The sequence below is a fragment of the Mytilus californianus genome, unplaced genomic scaffold, assembly GCF_021869535.1.
Source record: "Mytilus californianus isolate M0D057914Y unplaced genomic scaffold, xbMytCali1.0.p SCAF_14, whole genome shotgun sequence".
Taxonomy (NCBI): domain Eukaryota; kingdom Metazoa; phylum Mollusca; class Bivalvia; order Mytilida; family Mytilidae; genus Mytilus; species Mytilus californianus.
In genome coordinates this window covers 25,576,950-25,604,241 of record NW_026262626.1, presented here as the reverse complement: position 1 = coordinate 25,604,241, position 27,292 = coordinate 25,576,950, and the positions used below count along the sequence as shown (strand labels likewise).

At 31.5% G+C, this 27,292-nt stretch overlaps 1 protein-coding gene across 1 annotated transcript; it reads right to left on the bottom strand.

The window, feature by feature from the left end:
• Window positions 1-506: 506 nt before the first annotated feature.
• LOC127724585 (actin-binding protein WASF2-like) lies at window positions 507-27,251 on the bottom strand. The gene is made up of 7 exons (XM_052231602.1): window positions 27,162-27,251; window positions 12,325-12,605; window positions 11,484-11,637; window positions 8,143-8,266; window positions 7,627-7,869; window positions 5,802-6,588; window positions 507-3,955 (listed from the first exon to the last, which is right to left on the bottom strand). Exons 2-7 carry the CDS (start codon window positions 12,590-12,592, stop codon window positions 3,759-3,761), a joined length of 1,773 nt encoding a protein of 590 aa, XP_052087562.1. The 5' UTR covers window positions 12,593-12,605; window positions 27,162-27,251; the 3' UTR covers window positions 507-3,758.
• Between the last annotated feature and the right edge of the window lie 41 nt (window positions 27,252-27,292).

The window sequence follows — 27,292 nt, the reverse complement described above, 5'->3', positions numbered from 1 at the left end:
TTGAAGTTATCTAGGTTATGGAGAGAGTAATAGCTCTACTTGGAATAAAGGATAGCACAAAGAATGGAAATGTAGTATTCAAACTATAAGGGGGAAGCAATTCAGTTTGTTTAGTTTTAGTTTTTATCCTTCCTTTTCAAAGATTTATAGAAAGTTGTGTTCTTTAAATGTGACGTCATCAGGCAATAGGAAATTCAGAAGAGAAACCAAAAAATTTTTTATGTCACAATTAAATTTCAACCAATCATTTGCCGAGAACAGTTATTTCACTAGTGAGGACATCAATTTTTTCACAATTGGTTGGGAAATGTGAAAATAGTGAACAAATTAGAGAAATTTATATCTAGATTTTATTAATATTGCTAATGATAGCAATAATGCCCTTGCTGTTTTAATAACAGAGAAAGCAAATATTTGTTTTTCATCTAATCTGTAACATACTAATGCACTGCATTTGAAAATGGGAATGATTAATTGTTAATTGTCGCTTGCTCAATGTCCAAAGGGAAGTTCAACACCATTTGGTTTTTAATTGCACAATGCCAGAGAGCTTTAAATATTACAAATAGAATCACCAGTATTTTTAAAAAGTTATCTAACTGATTTTTTTGTTGAAAAATGTTTTTATTTTTGTGTATAGTAAAACCCACTTACTTTCTTCGGTTGCTCTGTTTTCTCACTAAACAACATGGCTGATCAGTCTCCTTTCTCAAATATATATTTAGATGACATATATTATAAATATCATTGGCAATGTTCCAATTTGAAATTCTACACCAGAAAATATTTCGATGAAAAAAAACCTGGGGCATTATGGAGGAAAATTTGCTCTCATATTGAGATCAGTGTTAATGAAAGGAAATTACTAATTATTAATCTAGTTAAATAGACTAAATTAAAAAGTACTTACAATTAGAGAAATAAGCACCAATGTATTAAAAGAAAACAAAGGAAAATACAAAAAAATAGGTAGAAATAATTTGTGTATTTATTAAACCAGAAAAAATTGTTAAAGGTTTTCTTTATCTTTTACAGTATAAATTCAAAATTTACACTTTCCAGAAAAAAAGTGAATCATTTACCTAAAACAATGAACTTTCTAGTTCTAATTAGTACCATTACATAACAGTAGCACTTTGCATATACAAATCACACAATTTCCACACATTACACGTATATATCACTCAATTTTATGAAGAAAAAATGATGAGCATGCACATTTAACTCAACAAACACACAAATCAAAAAAAAAAAGACAAATTAGCCCTTCCATGTAGCTAATAGAATATTCCATGAGAATAACAGTCTTAATATAACCTGGACTTAAGACACTTATTGTATCCACTAATCTACAGTTTTTTCTGGTGCTATTATTTTTTTTTCTAAAGACAAAAAGATATCCCCTGAGTTGTTTCATTAATACTTTCCAACTGAAATCACAATTTTTATGAGATGACAACATTGACAATCGTACGTTTATGTAGCATGATGAAAATATGACAATCATGACAATAATACATTGCAACAAGTCATCATATATTTTTGGGTTACTGAACTAAAATTAAGAAATAACAGTACTGTGTATGAAAATTTGCAACAATCAATTATTTGATGATCCAAGTAAAGTTTAACAGACTAGTACATAATTATAACTAGTAATTTTTTTTAAATCATTAAAAAAAAATATTTTAAATAATCCAGAAATGTGGACAGCAGCCAATCAATGGTGTTGCCTATGACTTCCATATGTTCCACTCTTGACTGTGAATTGACAGCAGATGTCTTCAAATCAAAAGTGGTAAAACATTTCATATAACATTAGCTGTGGAATGTCATAGCTATTCTACAAGGGATAACATTTACCAAAAGTTGTGCAATAACCCTTATATTGTATTGCAAAATGTTTGAAATTACATGAATCACATGGCTTCTGCCATTAATTAGAGTCATCATTTTCAAATGATATTGCACTAGTGCAATACCAAAATGATATTGTGTCTTAACTGTTCTTCATGTTTTACAGAGAATATTAAGTATTTTTGCAAAAATATTGTTTACTAAATTACTGAAGAACCTGATGCAATGGATGAGTTTGAAAAAATTTAATCTTTATAGAGTCAAAAATGTGTAAACCGAGGCCTACATAAACCACGATCTCATGGATGTTTGCAACAAAACTTAAAACAAATATTTTTAACTACTTCAATGTGTAAAAATATCACTTGTATAATTTGAACTTAATCTTACGTCCTGCAGCCGATTAGTCATGATAGGATTCGGTATACAAAGACAATATTTTGGCTAATTATGATATAAATAATAAAAGTACCCTTGCAACGTTCAGCTTCTACTAGCGGGAGCATTTTCATGCATTATTATATATATATTTAAAAATGCGAACAAAAAATAACGATAAGCACAATTGGCAATGTTTAAAATTTATATAACTTGTATAAATAATTTAAGTTTGTACATCTAGTTAGGTTTAGTTATAAATGTACAGAGTAGAAATACACATATTATATAACTACATTGTAGTTGTGAGTCTTAATACCTATATATTCAAGATGCCCTGTTTACACAATTTTATATTAAATCCACTTTTAATATTTTTTGTAACAGAAATATAATAACACAGCTTAAACAACTCTTTTGCTACAGGTTGAAAAACAAACATCTGGACCTCTCAGCTTCCAAAATTACTAATATTCATCATTCATTGTGTCATTTTCTTATCCCTGCCATTCATAATTAATTGGAAGCAATATTTATTTAATTAAAAAATCTCAAATGTATGAAAGTACTATTATATAGGGGTCGACTATTCAGTAACTGGGAGGAACTTTTGTCATTTTTCTCAAATTTAATACAAATGACAGCATTATTTCACATTCAAACTACAAGTGGGGAAAACAACTATCACATAGACAAGGCTTATTTAATAGAATGACCATAAAAGCCAACTACTTTAATAATTCTTTACAAGTAACTGTATTTGAGCAAACTCTTAGGGTTAAAATAAAAAATGATAGAATTTCTTTCTTCATGTTGTTGATTACCCTGAAATCTTGAAATTTTGACACGTACATGTAACCTATATTTCAAAAGAATGTCAATCATATTTTAATAATTCTATCCTCATGATCCTTAAATTAAGAGCCCTATACAGGTTTAATTCTAAAAAAAAAAGCAATTTCTAAATTTTCTTTGTCATCAGAAAGGGACTACATATTATTCTGAAATATATTTCAATAGAGAGAAAATAAACAAATGATCATGACTTTATCTTCTCTCATGATCATTCAAATATTCATAGTAATTCAAATAATATGCTTTCAAATTCACAATACTGCAAAGAAACATTTCAGATTAATAGCTACCAGCCAGATAGGATGAAAGGCATTGTGTTGGCAGACAATCACATTCCTTTGCAATGCTTATCATATGCAAGTCAATTAATCTGACAGCTCTTTAACATTCCTTTCATACGTGCAACAGACTTTAGAGCAAGCCCTTATCTATGAATTTACAAATTATAGCCGAGCTTTTAGTGTGTCCTTTGTAGCTATGTAGTAAATTTATCCAAATATTCCAGCAAGAAAGCCCTCTTACAGGCTTGGAAGTTCACATGTATACACTTCTCATTTATACTTTCTACCAGCTGCATCTATAGTTTATCTTTTAAAATATTTCCACGACACTTTCATCAAATTTTCACAAATTTCATTAAAAATTTCTCTAATTTCACATAATTTTTATCAGTCTTCGTCCCATTCATCTTCACCGTTTTCATCTGAGTCCTCTTCACCACCCTCACTATCACTAGCTTCCATAGCCTTCCGTCTCATTTCAAATGCCCGGTTCATTATTGAATGCACATCAAATCGTCCTGATGGTGTTTTCTTTTGTTCTTCCTTTCTCTTTCTCTCCTCTGTTTTTCTTAATTTTGACATCCCTAAAATTTGAAGAAAAAAAATACTTAAAATTCCTTTCCCTTACAGTTACTGATAAAAATAATAGGAAAAAAAAGCAAACTTTATTTTTTAGAAATGTTCTTTTTCATGTTTTTGGGTTTTCTTCAGTGTTCTCCTGCATTTTATTTGCTTAAATTATGTAACTTTTATGTAAGCTTTCTTAGGTAGTATCTGCTTTGAACCATCCATATAACATTTATAATGTAATCAAGGACATAATAGGTACAGATCTGTATGGCAAATTTGGCCTTTCACCAGTTGCAGACAAACAAACGTCGAAAGTATGTTGAAGACCATACACATAAATTTTAGTGAGTGAATTATGATGGTAACGTAAGGCTATGATGAAAAGTACTCCTTGATTTTGATTCAACTTTCAAATAACTCATATTGGCAGGCAAGTATTTATTGAACTTTTTCAATGTTTCTCTAAAAATATGGTAACCATTCTCAAATTTAAGTAATGAATTACAGTTTAAAACAATAAGAGTTATTTTTCTTTGCTCTTCATTAAGTTGCTAATAAAAAAATTACAGTTCCTAAAAAAATCTACAAAATCTACAAAATACCAATAATCTTGACCATTGTGTCTCATAGTAATAACTCAAAACTTGGCTTTTTTTTGTGTTTTTAGCATGTTTTGGTTGCATTCTCATTGACAAATACCCCATCTCTCCTCTATTCATATTGACCTCGATTACTATTGTCACATTGCAATGACTAACAATAGTGTGTGATAACATTCTGTGAGGGAATTCAATGTTTGCTATACCGCGGTTCATGTCAACGCACTTTAAAACAATACCACTATACCAATCAGAATGAAATTTTTTGCAGTGTTTTAAGAAATGATTTTACTTTGTGTCCATAATTCAATAATTATGTACTTTTGAAGCCCAAACTTTCTATTGCCTTAAAAATGCAAATGAAAGATCGGAAAACTATACCAATAAAGGAGGACATGTTTTTGAAATTATAGCAAAACTTTTGGTTGACAATTTTTTATTCGTTATAACAATAAAATGAACTTAAAATATCTGTCATTTTCTCCCTACCCAGTTTACCCCTATTACATATTATGATGTGGACTGGTCATTGTTATATAATCTTACGCAATTTGATTGGCTTAAGTTATTATTAGTTTACCTTCAAACTGTTTGTTTTTTCCATACATGTATATGGATTAAATGGGAACCTGCATGAATGTGTACAGTAACTTAAACGACCTTCAAACTGGACACTGGAAGAGTCCATATTATTTTTTATCAATGACACTAAAGGTATGAAGGGTAAGAATTGCAACTTTTAATATTTTCACATAATTTTCTACATATAGAGAAGATTATTATTTTTTAAATAGCCTATTCCCTAAAAAAAAAACAGGGAAAATTTATAAATCAGATGCTTTATTCCATTAAACAAGTAATTTTTCGAAGAGAAATGCCGAAATACATTTTACACACGGCTACGCCAGCTAAAATTATTGTTTATCTTAACAAAAAAAAAACATTTTTCAGTCTCATTATAAAGTTTTGATTACAATTTACCCCAAACAAAAGTAGTCAGCCAATAAAGTCAAAATATGTCCGATCTGCCTATTATTGGACATGAAAATTCAATACGAACATTTTAAGGTCAATTTCATCTACCTCACAAAATTTTGTTAGGCACTATAATCTTTAATCACTATTGTCTCAATGTAATGTAATCTTTAATCACTGTTGTCTCAATGTAATGTTATCTTTATCTCAAATTTCAAAACAAAAATGAAATTTTAAAGTCTGGCATTTCAGTAGAACATTTGTTGCAACAATTAGGAGTACTTACAATCACCAATTCTAATTTCTGATAATAAAGCACTTCTTTCCGTTTCCACTGGTGCAGGGGGTTGCTCAATTTCTGTCCTTCCTATCGTTGATGAACTATTAGTTGATGATATGGACACCCCATCCGATGGTGCTCTCACATGTCCATTAGGCATTGACTGTGGAGGGGGTGGTGGCGGAGGAGGGGGAGGAGGTGGCGGGGGTGGAGGAGCACCTCCATCCATTGGTGGCGGAGATATTGGAGGAGGCGGCATAATTTCTATTGGTGTCTCTGGCATTGCTATGAATTGTGGAGGAGGTGGAGGGGGAGGTAGGTGATCTGGTGTTCGCCTCGAGGGACTAGAAGAATAACTACTAGGTTGTCGTACTGGTGAGCCTCCTTGAGGTGATTCTCCTCTAATTTCGTAATTCATTTGTTGGTTTCTTGTCATCTGCGGACTTGGTGTGTATGACTTATGATTATAACTGTCAGCATCTAATGGGGGTGGGGGAGGAGGGGGTGGCAAACTGTCTCTTTGCCCTCTCATCCTGTCACTGTTTGGATCAAAAGGCGGAGGGGGAGGAGGAGCTTGCTGCGGTCTAGCAGGACTGATCATTGACGGTGCTCGTGATCCTCTTTGATGTTGCTGCTGAAGGTGTAGATGACCAGGATGTTGTTGGGGATGATCTGGTATGCTTGGATCATAATATTGTTGATGCTGCTGTGACATCTGACTAATTCGAGGGTCCTGAGGTGATGGTAATTCGTTTGGACCATTCATATACTGTGACTTTTTGTTCGCATGTGCCTGAAACAGAATTTTATGACATGTATAACTAAGCATTTCTGCAAGTTAAGATAATAGGTTAACTCAGCACTTTATCAAGTGAAGATAATGACCTATTTTAAGTTCATGGTGCTGAACTAATGGTAGTTTTAACTGACATGGTTTTTTGCAAATATCATCCCACAATGAGAAGTGACATTACCACTATCCATCACCATCTTTCATCACAGAATTAACATTCTGACAAAGGGTAAATGTCTATGGTATTATAAAATTAATGGAAAATCAATAAATCCATTGAGCTAGGTCTATTTTGGGTAACATTTGCTACAAAATCAACTACTGAATTTGGCTGTGAACTGTCTGCAGTCGTTTACTCCAAAATTAAATTTGCCAGGCCAGGTTGCTGATTATAGAGTACTTTAAGCAAGAAATAAGAAAAATATTCAATTTGGTGATGTTTGTTCTTGAAATTGAAGAGGGCATCCATAATTCTTTTCAAATACTCTAATGATTTATGCAATCCATATATATTAAAATGCATTTCTCATTTAAATATTTACCGATTTTTTTCAAATTTCTCTTTTCTTTTCAACCATTGTATAATGATGTTTACTACAATTTTCAGGATTTTACATGGTGAAAAATGGGTGCATGCACTATGTACCAATACAGACTATACACAGCTGATAACGGTATAAACTCAGCAAAAAGGCTGTCACCTGGGTTACAATGTATGCTTTCCTTTTAAATTTGTATATAAGGTAAGTGTATTATGGATGTTATATGGTATTCATGGTTCTTCTACCTCCCCTGTAAAAGTCTATATAGGGTTATCCTTCCAAATAGAAAATGGTCTTTGATCAAATTACTCATTGATTTACAAATTCTTTAACACTATCGTCAAGTCAATAGTATATATTTTCTGTCACCAATATAAAGGATCAATCAGAGATAGAAAAATACAGACTCTCCTTATTGTTTACTTCTTTGTAGACTTCTCCTTGCACTGATATATATCATGTATATCTTACCAAAGAAAAACTTTTGCTTTCTTACCTGTGAATATCTAGGGTCTATATCATTCTGTTGCTGTGGCGATGAAACATGGTTTTGAATAGGTTTATTTTGAATGTCAGCACTAGATAAAGAAGTCGCATTTGAAGGTAATCCTTTCAAAATTTGTTGAGGGTTCTGATATTCTGAACTAAATTCTATTCCTTGTGCTCTGTCTTTATATTTTTCTTTGATTAATTTAATTTCTTTAGGTTTTGCTCTTGTTTTCGTTTCTTTAGGCCTTTGCTAAAATATAGAAATAGTACTATGAAGATGAACTGCGAATGATCAAAATAAAAATGTAAACCAAGATTATTTTTTGTTACCATCTAATAAATATGGCCATACTTATATAGTAAAATTTAGTGAACTCTTGTGAAATTGCCTCACAGATAATACATTTATATAGCATTCTTCAATTAGGTAGCCATTTAACAAATTCCAAATCAGGAGAAATTAATAGAGTAATAACAAATAATGCCATATAAGTGGGACAGAGTACACATAAAAGATGAGAACCTTCTTTCTTTTTGCTTTGTATTCTGTTTTCTTTTGTTCGATATCTTTCTGTATATCTGAGAACCATAATTCAAAGAAGTAGCCAGGATCTGTGTAAAACTTCATACTGTCCTTACCATCCTCCCTGAAAAAGAAATTCATCAATTACTATTGATACTGTAAAAGATCTTATGAACATATTGACCCAAAATTCAATAGGCTTCCTACTGTGATTTACTGTAATTGTAAATTCAGAAATTAGTGTAGATTCAGAAATTAGTGTAAATTCAGAAATTAGTGTGCATTTATTTTATTGTGATTTTTAAACAATGGGCTCAAATGCAAGATTTATTATTGTGATTTCAGGAAATTCTCCATAGAATTAAAGCTATAAAATTCAAAATGCAAAAGCTTTTATTTTTGTGAAACATGTCCTGTCGCTATTATAACCATGGTTACAATGAGAAAAAGGTCGTACTATACATATGCTCCTGAAATCCTCAGGTACTGGACAACAGGGTATGGTTATTAATATGGGAACTTCCAATAAATTGCGGTTTAATAATTTCAATTCTTTTGACATTCTTGACCTGAATCTTATTTCAACTATTATGAAATAATATCAGTATGTTTATTTCAATTCCCAAGTTGTAACCATCAAGGAAGTCCTCCTCATTATATAATTATTTGTATAAACTTATATGAAAAATTAATGACAAAAAGCATGTGTCAATAGACTCTCTTGACAATATGTCATCTATGTAAACAAATAACTAACTGACAAATCATTAACACTCAAGATTGAAAGGAATTTACTTCCTTCTTCTTTAAGCATCTACTTCTATATCTATAAACAACATATATTTACCCAAGATGATTAAAAACAGAAAAAAAAAACATTATTTCCTGTGTTATCATGTTTATATCTAGTTGACTGAGATACAATTGGGTTTTTTTTTCTTCCTTACTAAGCAATACTACACCACATTCAAATTTAATACTGTATGTAAAACATTCCTCAACTTTCCAGGTCTAGTTTGATTAAGAGCTTGACACAAATACAGACACACTCTTTTAGCATGTTTAGGTCCGCAATGCTCTTCAACTTTCTTGATTTGAGCGTCACTGATCAGTCTTCTGTACAGAAGACAGAATGCTCGACTGGCATAAATAAATGGGGAATGTGTCCATGGGACACAGATGATGCCCCTGCTTGCATATAACATTATAAAGGGACATAACTTAAGAACGCGACCCAAATTTGTACTTAATCTGAGTTTTGTGGTAATAAGCATTGTGTTTAAGTTTCATAACATTTGGTTGAGGCAAACTCAAGCATGTCAAGTTAGAGAACAGAAACTAAAAATTCAGAAATTTTTCTATTTGAAAAGGGGCATAACTCTAGAAAGGTAAAAGTGAAGCAACCAAAATTCGAACTTGATCTTTTGTGGTAATAAGCATTGTGTATAAATTTCATAACATTTGGTTGAGGCAAACTAAAGTTAGAAAACGGAAACCAATTTCGGGATGTACGGACGTAAAACTTATTGCCCCCTCTGCTACGGCGGGGGCATAAAAATAATAAGCTTGGTATCTTTCTGAGGTTTATTTAAGACTGATATTTGACATTAAGATGCTTTTTGAGTGTTTTGTGTGATGTTTGGATGCTGTCTCAATGCTATTTATCCCCGCATCTCCTTTTGTTCATAACTTATTACATATAAAGCAGTTCTGAAGATTTCTGAAACAGGACGCTATTGATGATCACTGTTTCAAGTTCAGGACCTCTACTGGATCTACACACCAAGCCTCCTTGGCTCGATATTTATACATCATGCCATTGTGTTATTGTGCTATGGTCATTATTGTATTCTATTCTTTCATTTTTGCTTAAGTTCTTTGTCTATAGAGTGTCTATAGATATGCCTTTTTGTTTTTCTTTGTTGAAATAGTTATTTGTTTTTATAGTGATTAAGATTATAACACAATGTTGACTGCTGTACCCCAATTTTTGCCATTTTACCTATTTTGTCTGTTTGTTTTGCTCACACATTGTTGTCAACATAAATTATAATGGAATTCTATATGACTGTCATACAAGTGAGAGGTTTAGCTAGCTATAAAACCAGGTTTAATCCACCATTTTCTACATACCGTAGAAAGGCTTGTATAGTTCGCAGTGGTACATAGTCCGCACCCCCTTCTCCCCACGAAATTTTAGGTAAAAAAACTTTTTGTAACTGTTAGAAAAGGTCTAATGAAACTCCGGTAATTTCAAATCCTGTGCGGTCGTTTGCGGTATTTTCTTGGAAAAACCTGTTTTCCATCATCAAACAGAAGCTGAAACTGCTTGTTAATGATTCTAGAACGCTTCATGATTGTTGAAATAAGTTTAATTCACTTAAAAAACAATTTAGAAACTTGTGTATGTTTAAACAGGAAGTTTAAAAAGCACGTGTAAAAGAAGAAATTAACCGGTGAGAGTCGAAATCCGTACATAACAGATATCACTATAATACGACTTTGAAAGTAAAACAGTTCCATCCTTTTGTAAAACAGTCTTTAATATATCTATCACATTAATGTTTGAAGGGTCTTAAGCTAATACAAACCATATTAGTCAGTATGAAACACCAAAACGGAACGAACAATAACCGATTTCGTTTTGTAGTTTACAAATTCTAAGCTGGTTTACGGTTGTCTTTTTCACTATGTTTGTATCGTTTCAATCGAGCAGATACCAGTTTATTTCAACCAATGCATTGAAAAGAAACGAGAAATTTGTAATGAAAGGTTTAGTTTTTATATTTATCAGTATTAATTTGATATTGAATAGAAATAACTTATTAATATGGATGAGTTAAAATTATTAGTTTGAAAAATGATAAGAGCGCCCTCTACAATAGAAATAACAAAGATGGCGGAACGTAAACAAACCACCTCGACCGCGAAATTGAAATTTTTCTCTTATTTCTTGCTTATTGTACTCTATAGTCCGCACCCCGTCTGGAAGGTCCAATTTTGGATAATAAAACCGCGGACTATACAAGCCTTTCTACGGTAAGGAAATACCTGTAACAAGTCAGGAATATGACAGTTGTTTTCCATTTGTTTGATGTGTTTAAGCATTTGATTTTGCCATTTAATAAAGGACTTCCCGTTTTGAATTTTCCTTCTAATATTTTAATATTTTTGTTATTTTACTTTTGACAAAAACACCTACGACTTAAATTGATCGTTTATCATGAACAATGCGATCCATTTCAGTTCTAACTTTAAAGCAGACCAGCATGTATCTTAAACCTTTGAAAACTCCATTAATGACAAACTATCTTAAATTTATTACTACAAATTCTAAATACCTGAACTCATTAAGTTTCTCCAAAGCAGGAGGTCTTGTACAATCAAAATATGCCTGTTGTATAGATTTTGGTATTGTTGCCCTAGAAACAACCTGTTGATCATGCTGATTTGAACTTTTGTATGGTTTTCTTAAATGTATGTCTTGTAAGGAAACTGAAAATAGAAATACACTCACACTAAATTTACATATGAATTAATCAGCTTAGATTAATTATTGATCAATCAATATCAATGAATATACAAGAACTTTATACTCTACAGATACAAATGTATGATGAATTGTGTCAGTTCCACATGCCATTGTGGGCAGACAACTCCTTTCTACTCAAATAATACTTCAAATTTTGTGCAATGAAATGCAAAAACTTAACCTCTTTTCTAAGAATATTATTTGTGCAAGTCTAATGAAGAGAGAGATGATGTGCAATATCCACTACTTAGGTCTGCCCATATTTTTTGTTCACTCTGTGCCCAATCCCAATATGGACAGGATAGAAAAAGACAAAATTGAACTTGACCTCCACTAAGTTAAACTGTTCTCATATCACGTCATTATTGCATGGAAACAACACAAATCAGCATTTTCCAATAATCAAGGACCATAACTCCTGAATGACAAAATTGAAAATCACCAATATCAAACGACCTTTATTTTGTCTATTTTGAACCACATATAAATTTTTTTTGAAATGGACTAGTTGAAGTTTTCAAGTTTAATCAATCAAAACAATCTCCAGCTCACCATACTGCTCAAAATTATTTGTTGAAAAACCTGGTTTAATAAACTACAATTGAGTAATAGCAGTATATTTATTTCTCAACCACTTAATTCTAAAATACCTTGCTCTCTTTCTGCATCTAACTGTTTTACTTTATCCCTAAGATGATCAATTCGGTTTTGTAATTGATTGGCTCTCCCAAAGAAATTAGACGCCTCCTTGGAAAGGTCTTCAAACATGTCCTCGGCATGGTGACTGAGGCTACTGAGCTGCTGAATGACAGAACTCAGGGTGTGGTTGGTCACGCATTCTAATTCGTTAGCGACCGATTTGTCAACCTCAACATGGCTGACATTAACTGGTTCTATACCTCGTTGAATGAAAGGCATGTTGTACAATCATCTGAAAATATACAATTATAATACAGTTTTACATTAAAGACATCAACAAAACATGTAATAAAATGCTCCGCAGGGCGCAGCTTGATACGACCGCAGAGGTCGAACCCTGAACAGTTGGGGCAAGTATGGACACAACATTCAAGCTTGATACAGCTTTGCATTTGGATTGTGATTAAATATTTGACACAGCATAGGTTTCTGACACAGAATGAATGTGGTCTAAGAACTTAAAAATTTTAAATTGGACATTCACCTATTATGGTCCAATATCCAAAATCTAAATACATGGTTAGATTCAGCATATCAAAGAACCCCAAGAATTCAATTTTTGATGAAATCAAACAAAGTTTAATTTTGGACCCTTTTGACCTCAATGTGGACAAAGTTGATAACGGGGCCCAAAAATCAAAAATCTAAATACATGGTTAGATTCAGCATATCAAAGAACCCCATATATTCAATTTTTGTTGAAATCAAAGAAAGTTTAATTTTGGACCCCGATTTGGACCAACTTGAAAACTGGGCCCATAATAAAAAATCTAAATACATGTTTAGATTCAGCATATCAAAGAACCCTAAGAATTCAATTTTTGTTAAAATCAAACTAAGTTTAATTTTGGACCCTTTGGACCTTAATGTAGACCAATTTGAAAACGGAACCAAAATTTAAGAATCTAAATACACGGTTAGATTCGGCATATCAAAGAACCCCAATAATTCAATTTTTGATGAAATCAAACAAAGTTTAATTTTGGACCCTTTGGACCTCAATGTGGACCAATTTAAAAACGGGGCCCAAAATCCAAAAACTAAATACACGGTTAGATTCAGCATATTAAAGAACCCCAAGAATTCAAGAATAAAACCCCATTGAAATTGGTCAAGAAATAAGCAATTTATACAAAGTATCTTCTTTTGCACAATACTGTGCAATTAAATATTTCTTGCTATTGCGCAATACTGTACAATTGACAATTTCTTGCTATTGCGCAATATTGTGCTATTGGATATTTCTTGCTTTTGCGCAATACTGTGCAATTGAAGATTTCTTGCTATTGCGCAATACTGTGCAATTGAAGATTTCTTGCTATTGTGAAATACTGTGCAATTGAAAATTTCTTGCTATTGCACAATACTTATTATATAATAATTTACACATCCTGTTTGGTGTGTATCTCCTACCATATCATTATTATTTGCTTTTAAATATAAATCAGAAATAACCAACTTAAAATGGAAAATTTTAAAAGAAAAATTTTAAAAAATGAAAAAAAGAAAAAAAAATGAAAAAAAAAAAAATCCCCCCCCAATTTTTTTGAACCCCCTTATGATTCATCACCCCCAAACTCAATCCGAGCCTCCCTTTGTGGTATGGTACCTTGCAGTACAATTTCAGAGAGATCCATACACTTGAACACAAGTTATTGTTTGGAAACTAGAAAAATGCTTGTTTTTTGGCCCCAAATTCCTAAAATATTGAGGCAATTACCCCCATCATCAATCCCAGCCTTCCCTTTGTGGTATGGTACCTTGCAGTACAATTTCAGAGAGATCCATACACTTGAACACAAGTTATTGTCCTGAAAATGTAAAAATGCTTGTTTTTTTGCCCCTTTTTGGTCCCTTATTCCTAAAATATTGAGGCAATTACCCCCATCATCAATCCCAGCCTTCCCTTTGTGGTATGGTACCTTGCAGTACAATTTCAGAGAGATCCATACACTTGAACACAAGTTATTGTCTGGAAACTAGAAAAATGCTTATTTTTGTCCCCTTTTAGGCCCCCAATTCCTAAATATTTCGGCTATTACCCCAAAACTCAATTCCAGCTTTCCCTTTATGATATGGAACCTTGAAGTACAATTTCAGAAAGATCCATACACTTACACACAAGTTATTGTCATGAAACTAAAAAAATGCTTGTGTTTTGCCCCTTTTTTGGCCCCTAATTCCTAAAATTTTGAGGCCATTACCCCTAAAATCAATCCCAGCATTCCTTTTGTGATATGGAACCTTGTGGTACAATGTCAGAGAGATCCATACACTAACACACAAGTTATGTCTGGAAGTTACAAAAATGCTTATTTTTGGCCCCTTTTTGGCCCCTAATTCCTTTACTGTTGGTACCATAACCCCCAAAATCAATCCCAACCTTCCTTTTGTGGTATTGAACCTTGTGGTAAAATTTCATAGAGATCCATTCACTTAAACTAAAGTTAGAGTGCGAAAACCAATGTGTCTTCGGACGACGCAGGACGACGACGACGCCAACGTCATACCAATATACGACCACAAAATTTTTTTTGCGGTCGTATAAAAATTAAAATGAATCCAACTTCAGATTCATATCGTCAAACAATGTTACTGTTGATTCATTAATATTCGTTGGATAACAATTTTCGTGCATTTTGTGGGTACAGGTGAACCACGAATTTAAATGTTCAACAAATTACAAATTTTCTAAAAGAATGTATGCAGACTTTGTCAAAACCACGAAATTAAATATCCACGAAAATGCAAGTTTTCCTCAATCAACGAAAATTGGTACCCACGAAAATAAATGAATCCACAGTATTCTGAAATTCATGTACAATGTATATATCGTCTTATAAAATATCAAACAATCATTCTGTAAATTGTGAATATTTCTTTCATTCTTAATCATGTTAATATATAATATAAATATCAGGACTTTAGTGGTGTTTTATTTCTACAGCAGTTTCATTTCAATCAAGAGTTTTGCCTTAATAAAAATAAGACAATCATGTTTTGGCAAATGTGGTAGACAACCAAAAAATATTACCGACATTAGATGGAGGTAAGTGTGGACAGTGATCATGGTGAAACACGTACATGAATAAAGAACGGCTCCTCAAATATCACATTACACTTATATATATATCAATCATTACTACAATGCAGATATTTTTAGATTAATGCAAATTATTAATAGCAGGAGTAAATTTGGAAGCAATTTAATATTTTATATCAGTACTTCCGTTGTCTTCATTGAAATTGAAAAAAACATAAGGAAAACATTGTATGTTTGTTTTAACTATCAAATATTTTCCTTATTTTCTTTGTTCTTTTCAAATTATTGTTTTCTAAAACTATTAAAACACGGTTGATAAAGTGTAAAATATCTTTAAAACAAAGGAAACTAAGAAGCATACAATTATATTCGGAATTTTAATTCCTCATTCCTTACAATACAATTTTCTTTCATTTCTCATGCTCATAGTACTACATACATCTTTTTTAAGTACCGATAATAGTGAAAATAGCTTATCGTACAGTGATCAGGACTTCCCAGAAGCAAAAAAACACTCAAATATAATTCACCTATTTAGGCTTCCTCTTAATGCCATATTCTATAATCGTTATTCATGTTATTGTATGTACAATTAACATATGACCATTTACAAGCTGAAGGACCATCATGACCGTTACAGTGATTAAGGGTTGAACGTTTATAAACGTATATCATATATTAAATCACACAGATAAGAAATTCAATATTTCCTGATGTACAACATATAACATCTTCATATGTTAAGTGATTTCAATAGAAAATTTCCTGTGTATAAGTTAGATATACAGTGAGGAATGTCCCTACACAATTACCACTAAAGTTTTAACGGGATACAAGTGCAATATTGGAAAATACATAATAGTCTGTAAAAGATAAAATCTTATGTATTGTCCCTGTTATCTTTAAATTTAATTTATAAATCTTTAGCAATCCAGAATGAGATTTATATATATATGGTCTGTTTTTTAAAGACTAGATTATTGTTACATAAACAAATGAAAGGACATATTAAATTACAAAACATAACACAGTATATGTTGCCTCAAATTAACATTTGACAGTGAAATTTTCAATCATAAATTTAAAAGAATTTGCATTTTTGAGAAACATAATACCCTTCAGCAAATTTCCAAACAAGAAAAATATTCTATTTATCTTTTAACATGTTTAATTATACCATTTATAAATGAATTAAGAATCAATGAAAGGCTTTTTCACAATCCTTATCTAATAGCCTAAAACTCCCAAGTATGTAAAAATACCCATTTAAGATTTATTATTGATAATCTTTCTTAATACATGTATGTAATACATTTGTAATGCTTAAGGGGATGTGTTTATCTTACAATATCAAATGAACTTGACATTTGTACATTAAAATAGAAATTAACAACACTGATGTAGTACCTTTTAAATATTTAGGTTAATCATGTTAATTCAAAAATATTTGGGTTTTTTTTCACACAGATTTGAAAAGCTGTACATCATGTACATGTTATTGTGAATGGAATAATTTGCGCCCTATTTATTTTTTTAAGATTTTTTCCTGTCATTGACCAAGTAAATTGTCAACTTCAAATTTTTCTGTCGAAAAGATACTTTTGAGTCATAATACATGTAATCTTGCATTTTCAGACAATATTTCATGTATCTGAGATGGCATTTTCAGAATTACTGTTTTAACATGTTTAAATACTGGAAAAATGAAGCTGAAAGCAGTGATAAAGACCATGACTATCAAATGATTACTCATTGAAATTAAAGGATTTAAAAAATAATACCAAATTCAACATAAGTAGATTACAAAACCTGCATCTTGATAAATAACGAAGATAAGAATTATTATTTCATTCACTAAGAACAGCCTTCCGTTCACTTTTAAATTCCCTGATGGATTTGATGACAATATGCCTAGCCTTAAACTGAAAGCTATGTTGCAACAATCCTTTCAAATAATGTCCATTCAATATTTAACTTACCACACCCCAAATGACCTTCACTTAGGATTTATATGTACCTGTGCTCATGAAAGGGAACATACATATGATATGAAAACACAATAAACAAAAGTGTGTTATATTTTATAATACTAAAATTCCTTTAGAAATTCACAAACTTTGAAATTTCATTGCTGTTTTATAATATGCATTTAGTTTCTTATGAGATATTTGACTTAATGTGTTTCGTACTGGTTTTAACCACACCTTTTGAGTACGTACCATGACATGACTGCAAATTTTACTCTCAGAGGAAACCATACTCACACATCATGCACATAGATGTACCAGCTTACTAACTTGGGAGACAAACTTCTGGTATCTTATACAAGGCCAAAAATAAAATCTGAATTGATTAATGTTGCCTACCTAGCTACCCACCTAAAAAGCAGCCTACCTAAAAAAATTTATGACACAAATCGTTTCAATTTATTTTTTTTTCAAAGATTTTTTCCTGCTCTTTCATATAAATAAGATGATGTGGTACGAGTCAGTGCCAATAAGACAACTCTCCTTCCAAGTCACAATGTGCAAAAAGTAAATAATTATAGGTCACAGTACAGCCTTCAACACAGAGCCTTGGCTCACACTGAACAGCAAAGCTATAGCTTTCTTGTCTAAAACACTTACTTTATGTTTTTGCCTAAAAAAAATAAAATCCCTACCTACCTCCCCAACCCTACAAGACATCTGTAGGCAACATCAAACAAGGAATTTTTTAAGGGTGGCCCAATTACTTAACCCATAGAATAAAGAATGGAAATGGGGAATGTATCAAAGAGATTGCAACCTGACCAAAGAGCACAAAAGTGCCGAAGGCCACCAATGGGTCTTCAACGCAATGAGAATAGCCTGCATCAGGGGCGGGCTTCAGCTGGCCCATTAGCAACAACTCATACTAGTTCAGTGAAATGGACAACACATATAAAACATACATGTACAAATGAAATGAATGGAGAATTTTCTCACTTTCTTTTGTCTTAATTGTTGAGGAAAAAATAACAAATGGAAAGACAGCTGAAGGTTAAATAGAGCTTAATTAAATCAGATGTTGTTGAAAGAATTTTTTTAACAATTTTTTTTTCTTTATTCTGTTTTCGAATTCATTGATCTTATATTACATCCTTACATTTAAAAAAGTCCTTTTAAGAAGTTTCCACTTACAGTTTTACTCATGTTCAAATCAACATGCATACATGTATTATATCTATACTTGTATAAAGTAACACTGCCTTTTTTCAAACTTAAGTCTAGACAGTTTGGTACAGACCTACATGTATTACTGGTATATGTTTTTATACATGTAATGATGTATGAAGAATATTTTATTAACTTCAGAATGTTCATTATGTTTTGTGTCATCTCACTACTTTGATGATAGTTATTAAAGAAAAGCTAGCGATGTTGTTAAGCATTGAGTTACATTAAACTTTCAGCATATTTTGATTTTGTTACACAAGGCCAACATGAAAAATTTACTGTTTTCAGGGTTTTTTTACCTACCTACTTTTTATTCCTTAAAAAGCACCTACCCTAAAGTTTTCATTGGCACTTCTAGCAATGAATTTTTTACAAATTTTCTGGTCTCCCCATATATACATTCAAAGTAAACAAATGAGCAAATAAAAATCCCAACTTTTTCCGTATGGAGTGGAGAAAACCCGGAACACTATAAACACTTACTTTTTCATTTGGCCTCATGCATTTAAAAATCATTTCCATTTTATGTTTACGATTTAATGTATTCATTTTCAATATTTATAACTTTTGGTCCTAGATGCATATGCATGACATGGTTTGTTAGTTCAAAATAAAAACGTTACAATGTCCACCATGAAAAAATCTGTCAACACTTCAGTCCTGTCAGTCAAACCTGTCCTAAATTTCATTTACATGATTTAATCAATATTCATGTGTCTAATTTAATCACCATCCAATCTTCTATGGTTTGCAATAAAACGTAAATATAACTCTTACAATAAAGTAAAGGGCAACATCCTTGTAAATAAAATATATGTCACCCTTGAGTAATCTTCACAAAAGAAGAGACAAATAAAGATGTAATTACAATCCAGTTCAAATTTATCTTCTCTAGACAATCACTACTCATTTCCATTTTCTCAGGATTAAGCTTTTTTAGCATTACACAAACTGCACTTAAAAAAGGAAAAGAGAACATGCATGCCTTTCTGTTAATATTTTATTAAGAATTAAAATAATTATAATTGGTTTATGCTTTTTGTGAAAAAAACATATGGTTCAATTTGAAATAAGGTAATTTTATAGTTTGTTCTTAAGTTGTACTGTTACACCACTGTCCAGGTTAGGGGGAGGGTTTGGCACCAGCAAAATAGTTTAACCCCACCTCATTCTATATGTGCCTGTCCCAAGTCAGAAGCCTGTAGTTTAGCGGTTGTTGTTGGTTCAAGTCTGTCATATTTGTAATAGCCGACTATACAATAAGGGGTTTTCTCATTGTTGAAAGCCATACAGTTGTTTATAATTGGTTACATCCACTTCATTTTTATTGCTGTTCTTTATCTTGCCAGTTGCTGGAGTGTATTCATTGATGAACTTACATCTTTACAGCAAGATCAACAAACTTACAAGTCCCTATTCAATAATTGATCATCAAAATTAAGATATCTAGAGGTCAACATTCAGTCTTGCAAAAACATTTCTGTAAATCATTGACATTTGTTAACAATATTTGTCTTTGACGGACCATACAGTGACCTATAGTTGTTAATTTCTGTGTCATTTGGTCTCTTGTGGAGAGTTGTCTCATTGGCAATCATACCACATCTTCTTATTTTGATATGACATGTAGATTATTAATATGTGGCAGTAACAAATAAATTGCAAATTAAATATGAATTCTTTGAAAACTTATGAGGTACTTACATGAGATATAAAAGTACTTGGCACATGTACTTTAGATTAAACATGTTTATGTCTCATGATGTCACTTTGTTACTGAGAATTTGATATCATGGATATGAAATACTCAGTTATATTGAAAGAAATGTATTGAAAAAATATTGTATACATGTACATGATGTATGCAACATTTAAAAATAAATCCCATTTCATATGACGAGTATAATTTCCCAGTTTTTATTCAAGTTTTTCAACGAGACAGTCTGACAGCAATCCAATGAAACAGTTATCACATTTCCTCATTCTGAGTATTTTATAGAGTAAAATCTATCAACTTCCCTTTAAAACAAATAGCCCTATATAGCTAATTACAGGTTTTCAATTATATATACATTGTTTTAAGTGTGTTACATAACTTCCTAATTCACAGTTGGGGCCTTTTTCATGTATGTGGCTGAGTGTTAAAAGTAGTTTATAAACCTACTGTATCACTAGCCTGTCAACACTGAGGTTGTTAATTTGAACCCTGCACCTAGCAGATGCATTACAATCCAATTTTAATTGCAAGTTTTTCTGCAGAAGGTTGAGGTTCTCTCTAGGCACTACAGCTTCCTCCAACATTAAAAAGGGCTACCCCACAGCAAATAGTGATGAAAGTGGCGTTAAACATGAGCAGTCATGCATCAGGTCAATTGTCTACATGTATATATGACTCTCAATGCAAGGGACAACAGAACTCTGTTAATTCACATCAAACAATTGTTCAATGTCCTCACTACTATACTCTGCCAAAATAAGAGGGTACCAAGCTCTACACCCTTAAGACTGCACCTTTGTATTTCCCTTTGCATTGCCCCTATGTCCTACACATTTTATTGACCAATCATGACAATTTCAATAATCCTAAAAGTGATTTAATCGTATTCTACACTAAATATATTGTTATGCATGTTAGGCTTGATTGTAAGTGACAACTATAAATGTAATGTACAATGTATGTTTCAATCAACAATTAATTGTAATATTCAGTGTCCTCCCACAATTTCATATAGCATCCTGGTACACAGGGAATTTGGAAATACCACTTTTAGATGTTTCTAGAAATTATAGCATCACATCCAAAACACAATCTTTAATGAAATAATTTCAGATAGCATCACATTCAAGCAATATATATAGCATCACATAATTAGGATGCTAAGCAGCCTTAGGGAGAACACTGAATTGTGTCAATAATTTAATGATAATTGCATAATAAAAACTGACAAGTAATATAATCATTGATAATCCTTGCTGGTTCAATGACCTTGTTTTTAAGTCAGATCACCATGTTGTTTTGGCCAAATGATTGGAATATCTACATAAGGCTTTCTTTTATAAATCATCTTTTATGCTTAAATGACATGAATGATAAGTAGCTTATATACATTTAAATAAATAACAATAAATATAATTTAAGAAAAGGTTATGAAAACAAGTCATTCCTGGAAATTAAATTTTTTTTAATGGACATGATGGAGTTACATGCTACATGTATTTCCCCTTACATGTATCGTATATACAGTAGCTGTACATGTACTGTGACACCATCTAGAAAATATATAAGATTTTACTACTAATCAAAAAGACAGACCCACTTATTTTTAATTTCATTTGCTAGAGATAAATATTTTAATGAATTAAATGATAGCCTTGGAAAAAATTATCATAAAATATTCAATTGATTGGAAAAATAAAATAAACTTCTTAGTAGATGATTATTTGAAAAGTTAATAAGTTTTATCTATTTTAGCTAATAACTACTTAAACACCCATGGTCCAACTTATAAATGACTTAGACATGATAGAGGATTAAATTCTTGAGTAGGATGTGAAACAATCTTATTGGTAGTCAAGTATTGTAGATTTTTACTTAAAAAGTAACTTTTAACCTTACCATTGTTTAAAACTTTTATCTATATAATTTATTATTTTAATTTATTGAATTTGTATTAAAAACAACATGTATGTAAATGATAAATCTTTTTAAAATCGTTGGAAAAACAAATTTAAGTAAATGTTATATTATATAAATGTGAATTATTTTGTAAATATGTGTCACATGATATAAGCCAACTCAATGGCTTAGTATTGATTGTATTATTTTATTGTACAGATTACAATCAATATGTGACATAATAATAAAATAGAATTTATTTATATTTATAGTAAAACAAACTGCATTAGGCCTACTAACTGCTGATCATTCCAAAAAGTCATCCTGTCAATCAGAAGGTCATCTTGATTAATTTCCAACATTGACACAAACTAATCATCAATCAATCAGATAAATATTTTGAAAGGTCAAATTATCATAGAGCAGTCCCTTCTTCTTTAGGATATATATAGATCTTCAAGATATTTAACTTATAACTTCATAACAATAATTTCAAACTGTTTGTGTGGGGATTGTTAATAAAAAAATATATGAGAAAAATGCAAATCAAAACATTGAATCGGATATTCATGTACACAACAATCATGTATACATGATCAAGACAATAAGTGAATAAACTTATTTTTAAACAGTTACAAACTGTAGTTTGCAAATATTCCATTTGTATCCTTCTTTTGCAGTGGATATTTGCTAAAATGTTTGATTTGATAATTTTTTCTACAGATTGCAAAGCTGCTTCAAGTGGTTGTATCGTCAATGATTGCAAATTCTTATGCTTGCAAGTTCGTGACATTTGGGGATTTTCACTTTACTTGTGACGTCATGCATAATTAAGTCAGTGTTTTCCCTAGCCAGTCAAGCATTGCGGTACCGCTACGCATAAATTTCGACCGCCATGCTTTCATCATTGCCGCAATGCATCCCGCTATGTGTGAAAATTATAACTGTGTAAAATATTTATTATCGATATTTTGAAAGTGAAGTAACAAGCGACAACACTCCACAGGTGTTTTAAACTTTCCGACTAATAATTGAATGCATCACGTCGCGCGTGCCGGGATTTTACAACCTTCTTGATTAGACGGTTATACATCGAGACTTGATTTACATAATAGAAGTTACCAGTCAGCTGATAAATAAATAGTCAGATTTATCTCCAATGCATATCTTTCTGTGCTAAATAAAAAGTTTAACCTTTTCCTGTCAGTCAGGGGTACTACTTATACAAGTAATCTTTATTTACTTGAAGAAGTAAATAAAATAAACTTATATAAGTTAATTATAATGTTTGAATAATCTCCCCTTAATTTTCTAAAAAATTTACTCGTATAAGTAAATTTATTTTACAATCCCACAAAAATTCTCAAGTTTTGAGATGTAAAAACATGCCTTTAACAATTTTTCTCAGGTTAGCTCATAATTTTTTATTAGAGTTCAATGTTTCATCTCATTAATTCAACAAAGAAACTGATTGGCAAAGATCTTAAGTATTTGCGCAAGGCCTTCAAAAATTGCCCCTTGGGGGCTTGTAAATGAGCAGTGTTCTGAAGATAACAGACAAATGAGATTTTCATTGTCCATGAAATTACACTTAAATGATTAGTAAAGACATCTGCAAAGGACAGACAATCAAAAATTCTATTAGAGCAAAGAAGTCCTAAGAATTCAAGAAAAGAAGATAGGATGACTTTTTTACTTGTATAAGTAAAAAAATCTGAATGTCTAAGGGACATAACTAAGCCCAATTTTTTTTTACCTATACAAGTAAATAAAATACACTTGTATAAGTATCCTACAAATTTACTTATATAAGTATATTAATATTTACTTCTTCAAGTAAATAAAAATTACTTGTACAAGTAGTACCCCTGACTGCCTGTATAAATTTCACCTTAAAAACGGCCGGGTGTTTGACATCGTTATTTTACTGTGATCTTTAAAAAGTAGAAATTTAAAATTTGGTATAGTCTCTGGTATTATAAAATAAAACTAAAATAATTTCACCGAGAATGGACAAAACATTTTTTTTAATAAAGTTTCGCAGTTACTTCATCAGCTATATTTACATCGATGAATTATTTTTTGATTGGTCACAACAATCAGTTATTTTTAGATTAGTCACGGTTGATTGATTTTATCAAAGAATACACATCACCGCCACCGGGCCGAGAAAAAGACGTGTCTTATGAAATATTTAAAAGATTTGATAGAAAAACTTTCAAATATACGTAGTTATTTACGGAAATATTGTTTTTAATAAACTTGTGTTGTTCTATTTTTATTTCAATGGGTCACAATCTTCACGTGTAGCGGATTCATTTGCCAAGTGGGGCTAAATTTCTTTCACTTCGGCAAGATAGGATTTTTACAATTGTGAAGCGTTATAAATAAATCGGACAGGGATTTATTTAAAAAAAAAAATAGTTAATTGTCATGAAATAAAATGTCAGCTTAGCTTCCAAACAGGTAATTGCCAAATATGTCATCCGTGTGTCCGTATGTCAGGTATTCTTCATTGACGACTTCTGTAATTAACGCAAATACACTTTTTTTTTATTGTTTCCTGTAAAATCTCTGTGAAGCAATGATGACATTCAAAGTTTTATTTAACAACTTGCTGTTGATTCTGAAACCATTCTATCAGCAAAATTCGAAGAACAATCATCAGTTTAACAACCATGTCCAAGCAACCATCAAAGAAACGTCGCCTTACTGGCCCAACTTTTTTGACAAGTTGGTTAGAGAATTCTACTCCTTCATCAAATTGTAGTCAGACAGATTAAAATCACCTTTGAGAAACAGACTATGCCAAAAAGTGCTCAATTGCTTAATGCATATATCAATTGAAGGACCAAAGGAAGAAGCTTTTGATTTTGAAAAATATGTGGTGACCTTTGAAAAGTTGAAACAGAGGAAGATATCAACAAAATAATGTGTATATGACATTAATTTGTAAATAACTATTGCAGATTGGATTATTGTTATTATTGTTTATATGGTCTTTCATTAATTACTCTCATCTGTGATAAATACTTTAAAATTCCATGACTTATATGAATTGCTGTACCTATAATAAAACAATTAGATTGGTATATGGCTTTAAACTTATAAATTATGTGATGTAACTAATTCTTAAAAAAAGCGTCATGCGCCGCGTTGCAAATTCACCATGGAACCACCATGCATGAAAAATTTTCTAGGGAAGACACTGTAAGTATTTATCATCTGCAATGTGCAACTTCAAAAAAATTTATCCTGATATTTTTTATTGCATTTTCACTAATATCGGCATGGAAAAGAGAACTTGTGTATGTTCTTGCATATTATTTGATTAAACATCTGTTTCCGCTTTTACTGTTTTAATCCTCTACTAGAATTTTGTTGAATTTTTTGGGAAATCCCTCCAGCATTGTTATTGACATCTCAACAATGAGTGATCATCTATTTTAAGGTCTGTCATGTCTGTGGCACTCTTTTCCATCATAGGGCCAAGAATATTATTTTTTATAAGTTTATAAGAGAGCGGATTTTTTAAGATCAGAAAATGGCTCGATAAATTTTAATACAACAAAACCTGCCAAATATTCATTATTGGGTCGTAAATAGTAAATTAATCCTATGCCATTGATTGCAGTTTGAATGAAATAAAAGAAGAATGTGTCCGGGGACACAAATGCCACCACTCAAGCTTGCTTTTCAAACAAAAATGGGACAGACGGAAAGATGGATGGTCAACATGGTCACAGGTAACACTTAATGCCCCCTTCACCTTGCGGCAAAGACATAAACATACTGTGATGCATTAATGACATTTTCAGCATTGTTATGGTTATTTTAAACATGTTGAAAGGTTTTACTTCTTAACTTTTAATTGAACATTGTAAGTCACATGTCAAATTTAGAATAATTGTTGCAGGGTGAACAAAAAAGGCTAGGAAGTCCCATTTTCTTCTTTTTTTTTGCGTTATTTATTTTTTGTTTGATCTCAAATTTATTCTGTAATGTTTAAATAAATAATACAATAGGCCTGACCTTTATATTGTTGCACATGTACAAAAACCACCGTCCAAGACAAAGGTCACAAACTTACAAGCATGTCTACTTATTTTATGGAATCAGGTCACAATTCAAAACGTAGACAGACTGACCATCTTTCTAAAGCTATTCATCAATTAAGTATATCAGACTGTTTACAAATAAGCAATGAATATTTACATTCACAGTGAATAATAGTTGCTCCAAGGTTGTAATTTTTTCTATCGGTTCGACTTCGAGTTAGGGTAACACACTTTCAATCTTCTAGGATACATAGTGTTTCGGTCCACGAAAAAAAATCATTTTGGAGGGGTGGTAATTCTTTTGAGTTTTCCTGACTGCATTTAGTGGTTTTAAGGGATAAACATAGCAGAAAATAAAAAAATGGCTACAGGCAAATAATCCCAAAAGGGATGAATCAGGTAGCACTTGTCTAATAATTTACATCATCCTGGTTTTATAAGGGTGTTTGGTTCAATAAGTACAGCACCATAATTTCATTAAGAGCCACTTGAGTCAAAACTGATATCACTGACAAGCGAATTCAGGATCACACCATCGTTTGTGGTGTACCCCTGACAAAATCATATTTATCAGGATTAACATTCTGAGCTGCCTTGTTATGTCGCGAATTTATGCTGTTAAATGAGATATGATAATGCTTTAAATGAATTTCATAAATGTGACAAGAGTAGCTGTGCAACTATGAACTAATTCTGAAAATCTGTTTACATTTTTTAGCTACTTTTCGACCTGAAAGATGACAGCAGAAAACAAAAACAGGTCACTGGCACACCCAGGTTTGATAATAAATTTTGAGCCGTTAAGAGAATTGGCATGATTTTTCACGTGGTCATTCGAACAAAGAATTCTTTTCTGACATTTTAACATGCTCACCAGTTGCATTCAAACTTCATGATTGGAAAAATGTAAATATTTACGATACAGCATCATCAATCCGGGAAGTCAAGAAAATGGCGATAAAATCTCGTTAATTATCATGCATTCTCATTATCCACGAGACTTGA